A 13,457-nucleotide genomic window follows, 5' to 3' on the forward strand; every position below is an offset into this window, starting at 1 on the left:
TTTTAATTTTAGAAAAAAGCACGAGCCTTTTCTCCTCATAGTTTCCTTCTTACATGTCCATACACCACTTATTACTACAGAGAAGTTTCTTCAAACTAGCAAACATGGATTATATGGAGATAATGTAGAGGAGATGGATTGGATGGTGGGTAAGTAAATGTCTACAAATAGAAATTATTCTTGCTATATAGTCAATGAATCAATTAGGAAAATAATATTAATTATGGAAAGAGTAGATTGATTCAAATAAAATCCAAATAACCACTAAATATATGATAATGTCAAATATTTAAGTAAGGTTTTGAAGTTCTGAAATGCTTGTATATATTTATCTTCTCTTTTAGATTGTGAAATCCATATCATTATTACTTTTGTATTATAATTATTCTAAAAAATCCATCAAAGACCATCAGAATTTTCATCATATTTTCTTGAACATTTTGAATACAATATTGAGAAGGTACCTAGTCACCTAATGTGACACTCTGATGTTTAAAAAGTTCATAGTTTCTGGGTAATTATCATTTTATTAATAATACCAGCATTTTATTAATATAAGGAATAGTCACTTGGCTATCTCTCTCCCTCTCTTGGATCAAAGACAATCATGGTAGTGGGGTCCTGGTTTGTATTATATGCTTTTGGAAAAGGGGATTTTCCCAAAGGTGTCAATCAACTCTGATTGGTTAACAATTAATTAGAGGTGGCCTTTACAAAGAGAAGTGGGTTCACTACAATGAGGACTTTGGAGAATGATATCAAGTCATTCCTGGACAAAGAGACTATCTTTAGACCTTGGGCAATATAGACAAAGGATCTACCTAAACAAAAAAATTCCTTAATGGGCAGGAATCTGACTTAGATTGAATTCCTTGTAAGTTTGGTTGGGCCTGGCCATGATTGAGGAGAGACTAAGCTTTGAAAATAAAGACTTTAGAAAAAGGGGGAATTCTAGTTCTCCCCAAATCATTGGTTATTAATATTTCTCTCAACACTGAACATGGCTTAGAGGTAAAGACTCTCTGTGTCTTTAAGCTAGATGTGCTATTTTAAATTCTTGGGGCTTATACAAACATTCTGTTCCTCAACTGTGTCAAATTCACATCCTATACATCAATGGCATCAAATTCCAATAGAAACAGATTCCTATGGCTGCATATTCACTTAGAAAAGCACAAACTGACATTTCTACTGTATTGTACATTTATTTATTTTTATAAACACTTCTCAATTAAATTTTAATTGGGTTCTAGCCACACTAGAGACTTTTATGGACTTATTGGTGGTTTGAGACCTTTGCACATTATTTGCCCTACCCAAAGGAAGAACAACCATGGGCTCTATCAATCCAGGCCAAGCATTTAGGAATGTTCGCTATGTTCCAGACACTATATTATGCTGGAGATACAAAGAAAAAACAATCTGTGCCCTTAAGGAAGTTACAATTTAATGGAACACAAAATATATTTTAAAAACATACACAAGATATGAGAAGTGCTCTGGGAAATGGATATATTCCCTTTTCTTTGTGGTTCCAGTGGATACAGCAATGGCTACAATGTGGAGGATGGGAGCATATGTGATATAGAAGCCAAAGATTTCTCTTCCCATTTCATGCTGTGAGAAACAGTTTCTAGTTTGTAGAACCCATACCCATGGCATACATAATATAGCATCATTATTTATAATGCTGGTAAATGTTTAGCAACTGACATTCTTATTAAAAATATACTCACAACAAAATTTTTAAGTTAATTATGAAGATTTTCTTCATCCCTTTCTTGTCTAGAAAATCAACTGAGAGAAATGATTATTTCTCTCTTTTATTAATAGCCAATTATTGAATTTGGACTAAGGTTTTTCCCCCTTTCTTTTCCTCATTTAGAAATCAACCTCCATAGGCTATCCAGACAGCCTTTGAATACAGGGCTGATAATGAGATAAAACATTGGGCAAGATGCACCCAATTGGGAAAGTTCAGATCTGATCAGAAGGTAAAGAAATTTTAGTTGAGGTGAATTTTTGAAATCTAGCCCTTTGTGTTTTATTCAGGCAGGTCTGAGTAGAAGTGGACCCCCTTTTGTCTAGATAGCCCTAGGCAGGGGTAGTCTAAATAAGAGATTAGTCTCTTTGTCCAAGACTGAGAAATAAATCATGTGTCCCAGCTCCTCATTAGAATAAACCCACCTCTTATAATATATTCATTCTTCTCACTGTTAACGAATAAAAGCTGATTACCACCCTCAGGAACACCCATTTTTCCAAGGGCATATGAGCTTTGAGTGGGTTCCATGAGGGGTCTCTGGAAGTCCAGAGTGTCACTGATCTATTTTATTAATTATCCTCTAGCAATAATTAATAAAATGATTAATTACCCAGAAACTATGTCTCTCTCCAACTTTTTATATATCGCACAGCTAAACAATAAATCAAGGCCTATTTTGTAATATGTGCCAGTTTCTAAGGTGTAAATGCTCACTTTGAAAAGTTAACTAGCTCTAGTGAGCTAGTTCTAATTGGATTAAGCACATTTCTGAATTAATAGCTTTAATAATTATTATAATAACAACTAACATTTACAGTGTCTTAAGTGTTGCAAGCACTTTACATATGTTATTTCATTTGATCCTCATATTTTACAGATGAGGAATCAAGGCCCAAGCAAGGTTAAGTGACTTCCTAGGGTCACACAGTAAGTGTCTGAGGCAAGATTTGAACTTAGGTCTTCCTGACTCCAAGTGCAATTGTCTAGCTTCTGTGCCACCAAATGACTTCTATTGTATTAATAAAATCAGATAGTATGCTAACATATCAGTTCAATCATGTGAACAGATAATATATCAGAATGTTATCATCAAATAATCATTTAAATATTAATTATGTACCTGGAATAAACTAGGCACAGGGGTTATAAAGATAAAATTAAGACAGTCTCTGACTTCAAGCACATATCAGGAAATTTCAACATGTTCACAAACAAATAAAAAAGACTTATCCAATGCAATCTGGAGTGGGGAAATAATACCCATGAATTGGTGGCATGAGCTGTGCCTTGAGGAATGCTAGGGACTGCATGAGAAAAAGATAAAGGACATGGAACATTCCAAATATGGGGGTTGCCAATGCAAAACAAGTTCAGTAAGAGGTGAATTGATTTGTATACAGAATAGAAAGTAGGTCATTAAAACTGGATCACACAGTACGTTGAGGGAAGCAGCATTGGGAAATCAATCTTGAGTGATGGGCTAGAAGTCCTATTGCAAAACAGAGGAGGGTTTTTGTTTTTAGTTTTTGTCCTTATGCAATGGAACATAATCAACATATCTTAAGCAAGACCATGACATGGTAAGACCTCTTCTTTATTTTTTTTTTTATGCTTTTTTTTGGGTGGGGCAATGAGGGTTAAGTGACTTGCCCAGGGTCACATAGCTAGCAAGTATCAAGTGTCTGAGGCCAAATTTGAACTCAGATCCTCCTGAATCCAGGACTGGTGCATTATCCACTGATCCACCTAGCTGGCCCAAGACCTCTTCTTTAGAAAAATCATTTTCAGCTCTATTTAGAAAATTGATTGAAAGGGGGAAATATAGAAAGCAAGGAGATCAGTTAGAAAACTACTGCTATAGTCAAGTCAGAGAAGATTATGTTATGAGTTGGAATGAGTGTGGTATGAGTACAGAGGAAAGGATAATGATTAGAAATATTAAGAAGGTAGCATGGCGGGGTGGGGGGGGGAGCCAAGAGGGTGGAGAAAAGCCCAAGAACATGAAATCAAGCCTCTGGATGTATTCTGAAACTACAGAACCTGCAAAGAGACAGAGAGAGACACAGTCTTCCAATCATAAATAATTTAGAAGACTTCAGGAAAGGTTGGTCTCACTTGGCAAAAAGGGAGGCTCAGCACATGGCAGCACAGTGCTGAGAGAGTCAAGGCAAGTCAGCAGGAAGCTGTGGGCCACAGCCAAGCAACTGAGGTCCCTGGATCCTGGCTCAACAAGCTGGTGGCACAGGAGGACAGTGGCGAAACCCATCTGCACCAGCTGAGAGGGCAGGTTGCCAGCTTAAGGGCGAACCACAGGACAGGCATGACCAGACCTACTGATCCCAGCTAGCAGCCAGTAACCCCAGGGCAGTGAGAAATCCACAAGCCAGAGAGGCCTTAGTGTGGAAAGCCAGTGACACAGCCCATATACCCCAGCACAAGAAGCTTGAAACAGGGACCCTGGTAACCCCAGAGCAGACCTCAACTTAAAAAAAAAAAAAGCTGCAGTATGAGTAAGAAACAAAAAAGAGCTCTCCCCATCGCGAGCTTCTGTATCAACGGGGAAGAGGCAAACACAAACTCAGATGAGGAAAATACTCCCAAATTGCCTACATGTGAAGCCTCAAGAGGGAAGATGAATTAGTCTCAAGAACAAAAAGTCTTCTTGGAAGAGCTCAAAAAGGATTTTAAAAATCAATTGAGAGAAATGAAATCAACACAAGAAAATTATGAAAAAAGAATCAGCAGCTTGGAAAAGGAAGCACAAAGATTGACTGAAGAAAACAATTCCTTAAAAAATTCATTTGGGGGGCAGCTAGGTGGCGCAGTGGAGAAAGCACTGGCCTTGGATTCAGGAGGACCTGAGTTCAAATCCAGCCTCAGACACTTGACACTTACTAGCTGTGTGACCCTTGGCAAGCCACTTAACCCTCATTGCCCAGCAAAAAATAAAATAATAATAATACTTTGGCCAAATGGGGGGAAAAAGTGCATAATCTCATTGAAGAAAACAATGCCTTAAAAATTAAAATTGGACAGTTGGAAGATAATGAATCCATGAGATACCAGGAATCAGTCAAGCAGAATCAAAAGAATAAAAAAAAAAATAGAAGAAAATGTGAAATACCTCATTGGAAAGACAACTGACCTGGAAAACAGATCCAGGAGAGACAATTTGAGAATCATGGGACTACCTGAAAGCCATGACCAGAAAAAGAGTCTAGACACTATATTCCAGGAAATTATTAAGGAGAACTGCCCTGATATTATAGAATCAGAGGATAAAATCATCACTGAAAGAATCCACCAATCACCTCCTAAAAGAGACCCCAAAAGGAAAACCCCAAGGAATATTGTAGCCAAATTCCAGAATTATCAGGTGAAGGAGAAAATACTCCAAGCAGCCAAAAAGAAGCAATTTAAGCATCATGGAGCCACAGTCAGGATTGCTCAGGACCTGGCAGCTTCAACATTAAAGAATCACAAGGCTTGGAATATGATATTCTGGAAGGCAAAGGAGCTTGGATTGCAGCCAAGATCTATCACCCAGCAAAACTGATCATTCTCTTTCAGGGGAAAAGATAGACATTCAATGAAATTGGTGACTTTCAAGGTTTCCTGATGAAAAGACCAAAACTAAATAGAAAATTTGGTCTTAACATACAAGACTCAAGAGAAGTTTAAAAAGGTAAATGGGGGGAAAAAAGTTACTCGATAAGGTTAAACTGTTTACATCCCTACACGGGAAGATAATACTTATAGCTCTTGGGAACTGTATATGTATTTGGGCAGACAGAAGGATTATACACAGAGGGTATAAATATAAACTGTCTTTGATGTGATAATATAAAGAAAATTAAGGGGTTATAGAGGGAGTTTATAAGGAGAAGAGGAAAGGGGATGTGGAATGGGGGTGAATTACATCATATGAAGAGGTAAAAAAAAACCTATTATAATAGAGGGAAAGAAGGGAGGAGTGAACATTGTTTCAATCCTACTCTCACTAGATTTATTTCAAAGAGGGAATAACATATATGTTCATTTGGATAAAGAAACTTAACTTATTCTTTAGGAAAGTAAAAGGGTAAGGGGAAAGGGGTGGCTGATAGAAGGGAGGGCAAAAGCAAGGGAGAAAAGGGTAAAGAAAAGGGAGGGGGTGATAAAAAGGGAGGACAGATTGGGGGAGGCAGGGGTAAGAAACAAAACATTGGTGAGGAGGAATAGGGTGAAAGAAGGGGGGAAAATACAAAGGAGGTAAATAGAATGGAGGAGAATAGACAGTAATAATAACTGTGAATGTGAATGGAAGAGAATTGCAGAGTGGATTAAAAACCAGAATACTACAATATACTGTTTACAACATTTGAAGCAGAGAGACACACAGAGTAAATGTAAAAGGCTGAAGCAGAATGTATTATGCTTCAGCTAAAGTAAAAAAAAAAAAAGCAGGGATAGCACTCCTTATCTCAAAGTACAAGCAAAAATAAATCCAATTAAAAGAGATAACAAAGGAAACTACATCTTGCTAAAAACTACTATAGATAATGAATCAATATCAATATTAAATATGCATGTGCCAAGTGGTATAGCATCCAAATTCTTAGAGAAGTTAAATGAATTACAAGAGGAAATAGACAGTAATACTATACTAGTGGGGGATCTGAATCTCCCCCTCTCAGAATTAGATAAATCTAGCCAAAAAATAAATAAGAAAGAAGTGAAAGAGGTGAATAGATTATTAGAAAAGTTAGACATGATAGATGTCTGAAGAAAATTGAATGGGGATAGAAACGAATATACCTTTTTCTCAGCAGTTCATGGCACATTTTCAAAAATTGACCATGTATTTGGGCACAAAAACCTCATAGTCAAATGTAGAAAGGCAGAAATAATAAATGCATCCTTCTCAGATCATGATGCAATAAAAATTACATGTAATAAAGAGCCATGGAAAGGTAGATGGAAAATTAATTGGAAACTAACTAATCTCAACCTAAAGAATGAGTGGGTCAAACAACAAATCATAGAAACAATCAATAACTTTATCCAAGAGAATGACAATAATGAGACAACATACCAAAATCTATGGGATGCAGTCAAAGCAGTGCTTAGGGAAAATTGTATAGCTCTAACTGTTTACATGAATAAAAAAGAGAAAGAGGAGATCAGTGAATTGGGCATGCAACTTAAAAAACTAGAAAAAGAACAAATTAGAAATCCCCAATTAAATACTAAACTAGAAATCCTGAAAATTAAAGGAGAAATTAATAAAATCGAAAGCAAGAAAACTATAGAATTAATCAATAAAAGTAAGAGCTAGTTTTATGAAAAAAACACAATAAAATAGATAAACCACTGGCTAATTTGATTTAAAAAAGGAAAGAAAAAAACCAAATTACCAGTATCGAAAATGAAAAGGGTGATCTTACCACCAATGAAGTGGAAATTAAAGCAATAATTAGGAACTATTTTTCCCAAATGTATTCCAATAAATTTAACAATCTAAATGAAATGGATAAATATTTACAAAAATACAAACTACCCAGGTTAACTGAAGAGGAAATAAAATCCTTAAATAAGTCCATATTAGAAAAAGAAATTGAAGAAGCCATTAATGAACTCCCTAAGAAAAAATCCCCAGGGCCAGATGGATTTACGGGTGAATTTTACCAAACATTTAAAGAACAATTAATCCCAATATTATACAAATTATTTGCAAAAATAGATGAAGAAGGAGTTCTACCAAACTTGTTTTATGATACAAATATGCTGGTGATACCAAAACCAGGCAGAGCAAAAATAGAGAAAGAAAATTATAGACCAATTTCCCTAATGATTATTGGTGCTAAAATCTTAAACAAGATATCAGCAAGTGATCACCAGGATAATACATTGTGACCAGGTGGGATTTATACCAGGAATGCAGGGCTGGTTCACCATTAGGAAAACTATCAACATAATCAACCACATCAATAAGAAAACCAACCAAAATCATACGATTATCTCAATAGATGCAGAGAAAGCTTTTGACAAAATACAGCACCCATTCCTAATAAAAACACTAGAGAGCTTAGGAATAGGTGGAACTTTCCTTAAAATAGTAAGCAGTATCTACCTCAAACCATCAGCAAGCATTATATGTAATGGAGACAAGTTAGAGGCCTTCCCAATAAAATCAGGGGTGAAACAGGGATGTCCATTATCACCTCTATTATTTAATATTGTCCTAGAAATGTTAGCTTTCGCAATCAGAGAAGAGAAAGGAATTAAAGGAATTAGAATAGGCAAGGAGGAAACAAAACTATTACTCTTTGCAGATGATATTATGGTATACTTAGAGAATCCTAGAGAATCAACTCAAAAATTACTTGAAACAATGAACAACTTTAGCAAAGTAGCAGGATATAAAATAAATCCACATAAATCATCAGCATTTCTATACATGACCAACAAAGTCCAGCAGGAAGAGATAGAAAGGTAAATCCCATTTAAAGTAATGGTAGATAATATAAAATACTTGGGAGTCTACTTGCCAACACAAACCCAGGAACTCTATGAACACAATTACACAAATAAAATCAGATCTAAATAACTGGAAAGATATCAATTGCTCATGGGTAGGCCGAGTTAATATAATAAAAATGACAATTCTACCTAAAATAATTTGCTTATTCAGTGCCATACCAATCAGACTACCTAAAAATCATTTTATAGAGTTAGAAAAATTAATAACAAAATTCATCTGGAAAAACAAAAAGTCAAGAATATCAAGGGAAATAATGAAAAAAATGTACAGGAAAGTGGGTTAGTTGTACCAAATCTGAAGCTCTACTATAAAGCGGCAGTCATCAAAACTATCTGGCACTGGCTAAGAAATAGAGCAGAAGATCAATGGAAAAGGCTAGGCACAAGAAACACAGTAGTAAATGACATTAGTAATGTACTGTTTGATTAAACCCAAAGACTCCAGCTTCTGCTATAGCAATTCAGTATTTGACAAAAACTGCTGAGAAAACTGGAAGATATAATGGCAGAAATTAGGCCTAGACCAACATCTGACACCTTATACTAAAATAAGGTCAAAATGGGTACATGATTTAGACATAAGAGGTGATACCATAGGTAAATTAGGAGAGGAATAGTCTACCTTTCAGATCTTTGGAAAGGAGAACAGTTTATGACCAAACAAGAGATAGAGAATATTATGAAATGCAAAATGGATGATTTTGATTACATTAAATTAAAAAGTTTCTGTACAAACAGAAGCACGCATCCAAATTTAGACAGGAGGGAGAAAGCTGGGAAACAATTTTTATGGCCAGTACTTCTGATAAAGGCCTCATTTCTAAAATATATAGGCAACTAAATCAAATTTATAAGAATCCATGTCATTCCCCAATTGAGAAATTATCAAAGGATATGAACAGGAAGTTTTCTGATGAAGAAATCAAAGCTATCTATTCCCATATGAAAAAATTATATAAATCACTGTTGATTAGAGAGATGCAAATTAAAACAACTCTGAGGTACCACTTGGCACTTATCAGATTGGGTAATATGACAAAAAAGAAAAATAATAAATGTTGGAGAAACTATGGGAAAATTGGAACACTAATGCATTGTTGGTGGAGCTGTGAATTGATCCAACCATTCTGGAGAGCAATTTGGAATTATGCCCAAAGAGCTATAAAGCTGTACATACCCTTTGACCCAGCAATACCACTTTTGGGTCTTTTTTCCCAAAAAGATAATAAAAAAGGGAAAAGGACCCACATGTACAAAAATATTTATAGCTGCTCTTTTTGTGGTGGCAAAGAATTGGAAATTGAGGGGTTGCCCATCAATTGGGGAATGGCTGAACAAGTTGTGGTATATGAATGTAATAGAATTCTATTGTGCTGTAAGAAACGATGAGCAGGAGGAGTTCAGAGAAACCTGGAAGGACTTGCATGAACTGATGATGAGTGAAATGAGCAGAACCAGAAGAACATTGTACACAGTATCATCAACATTATGTGTTGATCAACTGTGATAGACTAGATTCTTCTCACCAATACAATGGTACAAGAAAGTTCCAAAGGACTCATGATGGAAAAGGCTCTCAAAATCCAGTAAAGAAAAAAAAAGTCTGTGGAATATGGATGCTGATTGAACCATACTATTTTTTTGTTGTTTTTTTGTGCTGGTGTTTTTCTTTATTGAGGTTTTTCCTTTTTTGCTCTGATTCTTCTCTTATAACATGACTAATACAGAAATATGTTTAATGTTATTATACATATATATATGAAACCTATATCAGATTGCCTGCTATCTAGAGTAGGGGGGGAGGGAGGGGAGGGAGGGAGAAAAATTTGAAATTTGAAATCTTATGTAAATAAATGTTGAGAACTATCTCTGCGTGTAACTGGAAAATAATAAAATACTTTTATCAGGAAAAAAAGAAGGTAACATTAACAGGATTTGGCAACTTATTGAATGTAGAGATGAATCAGAATAAGAGGAGAAGACTACTCATAGCATATGAACATGGAATGATGGTGTCCTGTACAGAAATATGAAAATTAGAAGATGAGGTGGATTTGAGGAAAGAAATAATGAGCTCCATTTTAGAAATGTTAAGTTTGAAACTTCTATAGGATATCTAAGTGAAGATATCCATCATGCCATTGGAAATGCAAAACTGAAACAGAAGAATTATGGATATGCAGATTTACAAGTCACCTGGATAAGAGATGGTAGCTGAATGAATGAAAATTAATTAGGTTATTTTAACACAAAAGAAGGCAGGACTCAGGACTGGACCCTGGGGCATGTTCATGGACAAGCATGATAATCCTGAAAAAGAGTGAGTAGGATTGATTATACAGGTAGGAATAGAAGAACAACAGAGAAATGTCACAAAAACCCAATAAAAGGAAAATACACAGAAGAAAGGGAGTGATCAGTGGTGACAAATCTTGAAGACAAATCAGGAAAGATGAGAAGTGATGAAAGGACATTGGATTTAGAAAGAAAGAGATTACCAGAAGGAGGAGATTTCTTACATTCAGAGATGATTTAAAAAATTGTGAAAAGTTTTTGTAAAAAAAGTAAAGTAGTTAGAATTACAATGGAAACAGTAAATTGGGGGAAAATTCCCCAATTGGAGGAGATATGTAGAATGAGACATGCATGTTTTGACTTGTTTAATACAATACACATTTGTATTATTTGACTATATTTAATTGTTGCAAAGGTATACTTTTATTGGGGAAGGGAAAGTTAACCAGGGAAGTTAAGGGGAAGTTAACAGGGAATGTGAGGGAAATGATAGTGATGCCAAAAGAAAAATGTCAATGAAACATTTAAATCATGAATAACAAGCAAAATGAACCTCAGAAGGGGAAACAGAAAAATAGGGCAATATTGAAATTGCATTTTACTCCTGTTTCTAGTGATGAAGTAAAAGGCCATGTGGATCTTGTTATTAAGGTTTACTACAAAAACGTGCACCCTAAGTTTCCTGAGGGGGGGAAGATGTCTCGGTACGTGGATAACATGAAGATAGGAGATACCATCGATTTCCGAGGGCCAAATGGGCTCCTGATTTATAAAGGACCAGGTAAGCTGGCAATCAAACCGGATAAGAAGAGTGAACCTAAGATGAAGTTCGCCAAGAATTTGGGAATGATTGCTGGTGGGACAGGAATAACACCAATGCTGCAGCTGATTCGGCACATTACCAAGGATCCTGAAGATGGTACAAAGTGCTCCCTTATCTTTGCTAATCAGACTGAGGAAGATATCCTACTCAGAGCAGAGCTAGAAGAAGTGGTGAAGAACCATCCAAACCAATTTAGTCTGTGGTACACTCTGGACAGGCCTCCTAATGATTGGAAGTATAGCTCTGGATTCATTAATGCAGACATGATCAAGGATCATCTCCCACCACCAGGGGCCGATACCATCATTTTGATGTGTGGTCCTCCTCCAATGATCCAGTTTGCCTGTCAACCCAACCTGGAAAAACTGGGCTATGCTCAAGACAAGACTTTTGCCTACTAACACATTCCTCTTATGGTTAGCAAGTGTATCTTGGTACTTTTTGTATTAAACTTCAGAATGTCTTATTCAAATAATCTAGTCAGTTCTAAAATAGTATTTTTTTCAATGTTAAAATAAGTAGTTTTCAAAATGATCTTCTCTGAGAACAAGTTACAACCTCTTTCTGTTCCTGCCTTGTTATCTTGCCTGAGACTTACGTGTGCTCTTCAAGTGCCTTTGTCAGGGACCAGAGCCTAAGAAGCTGCACCCAGTGGATTGAGTGGTACACTCTTTATGTTAGATCCAAATGACAAGTGATGTAGTAAATTTTCAGAACAGCATTTGGCGCATTACTATAGTGAAATAAAATTTATGTAAAATAAAAAAAAAAGAAATTGCATTTTAAATTGTATATGTATATGTACACATATATAACTAAATAAATTCAATACCTGTCATTTTATGTAAACATAATATTGTGAGATTTAAAATTGGATACAAGAGCATTAAACTCCCCTTTAACCTTTCCCTTATTTATCTCCCAGAACAGTAAGTGGAAGAAGCCTCTGATCTTTAGTTAGAGCTTTTATTGTTTGAGAATTACAAGGTGGTGTTGATTAGAGAGATAGGAAAGTAGAAGTATAAACAAATAGTCTTAGATCTAAGTTTAGTCTATATTCTGTATAGAACTCACCAAAAACCCAAGGCCACCTCTGAGGCTGAGAGCCGCATCAAGCACATGCTATTACGGAGAACCGGGCCAACTCGCACCTCAGTCAGCGTCTGTGTGTGCAGCGCAACCAGCAGACGAGGAGAGCGGAAAGAGACCTCACTTCCGTTCTCTCCTTGCCTTTTAAGTTCGCACCCCAGAATTGGAGTGCCTAGCAGACAGAGGTGGAGTGCATAGCAGATGCACGGCCGTTCATCACGGTCTCCTCCCTGAAAGGGTGGTCCTTCAGTTTTCGCTAACTGACAGTTAAAAACTTCCACTTTTTTACCACAATATATTAGTATATTATAAATATTGTGTTGATATAATATATGTAAACATGTGTATAATACTGATGTTATAGTGTACACATAATATATTTGTGTTAAATAGGATATATTTATATAAATATAATATGTTATAAATATATGTAAATAAAATATACATGTTCCTTAGTGTAATGGTAGTCATAGTAGTAGTATTTTAAAGTTATATGTAATAGATTCATTGTTTCATAGATAATCCTTTTTCTGGTCAAAATGTTAGTGTATTTTTATGGTTTTGACAACATGTTCTGGCTTTACTGTCCCAGATCAAGGCTGGCGACATATTCTCTTCAGGGTTATAGGGGTAAATTAGAGGGATTTAGCAAGCTCTTCTGTATGGGCTAGAGCCCCCATTCTGATTGTGTTTGCCATCCCATCAAGGTTAGCTGTCAATTACTGACTTTTTCCCCCCAATTCTATTTAACCACTTAAAAACAATTAGTTTTTTTTAAAGATATTTACTTCGAATCTATAGCAAGAACAAAAGTATAAATGTTTTCTCTCAATGTCTCAGGAACTTATTTTCCTCTGTATCACCTCCTACTGCCTCTGAGGAGAGAGTTGGATAGCATTGGTCCCACCAAGTTCACTCTAAGTATGGTATAGCTGTCCAATAAATCCCTGTCTTACCTGCCTG

General features: G+C 35.8%; 2 protein-coding genes across 2 annotated transcripts in view; both read left to right on the forward strand.

Moving 5' to 3' along the window:
* The window catches only part of ARSL (arylsulfatase L), a 49,925-nt gene that overhangs the window by 28,178 nt on the left and 8,290 nt on the right, over positions 1 to 13,457 (forward strand). Inside the window, exon 9 of the mRNA XM_043995943.1 lies at positions 13 to 149. Within this exon, the coding sequence (XP_043851878.1) occupies positions 13 to 149 (137 nt within the window). The remainder of the gene's footprint in view (positions 1 to 12; positions 150 to 13,457) is intronic.
* LOC122746019 (NADH-cytochrome b5 reductase 2-like) lies at positions 11,114 to 11,872 on the forward strand. Its single transcript, XM_043991497.1, has one exon. It carries the CDS (start codon positions 11,114 to 11,116, stop codon positions 11,804 to 11,806), a length of 693 nt encoding a protein of 230 aa, XP_043847432.1. The 3' UTR covers positions 11,807 to 11,872.

This window comes from Dromiciops gliroides, chromosome 3 (genome assembly GCF_019393635.1).
Source record: "Dromiciops gliroides isolate mDroGli1 chromosome 3, mDroGli1.pri, whole genome shotgun sequence".
NCBI lineage: Eukaryota > Metazoa > Chordata > Mammalia > Microbiotheria > Microbiotheriidae > Dromiciops > Dromiciops gliroides.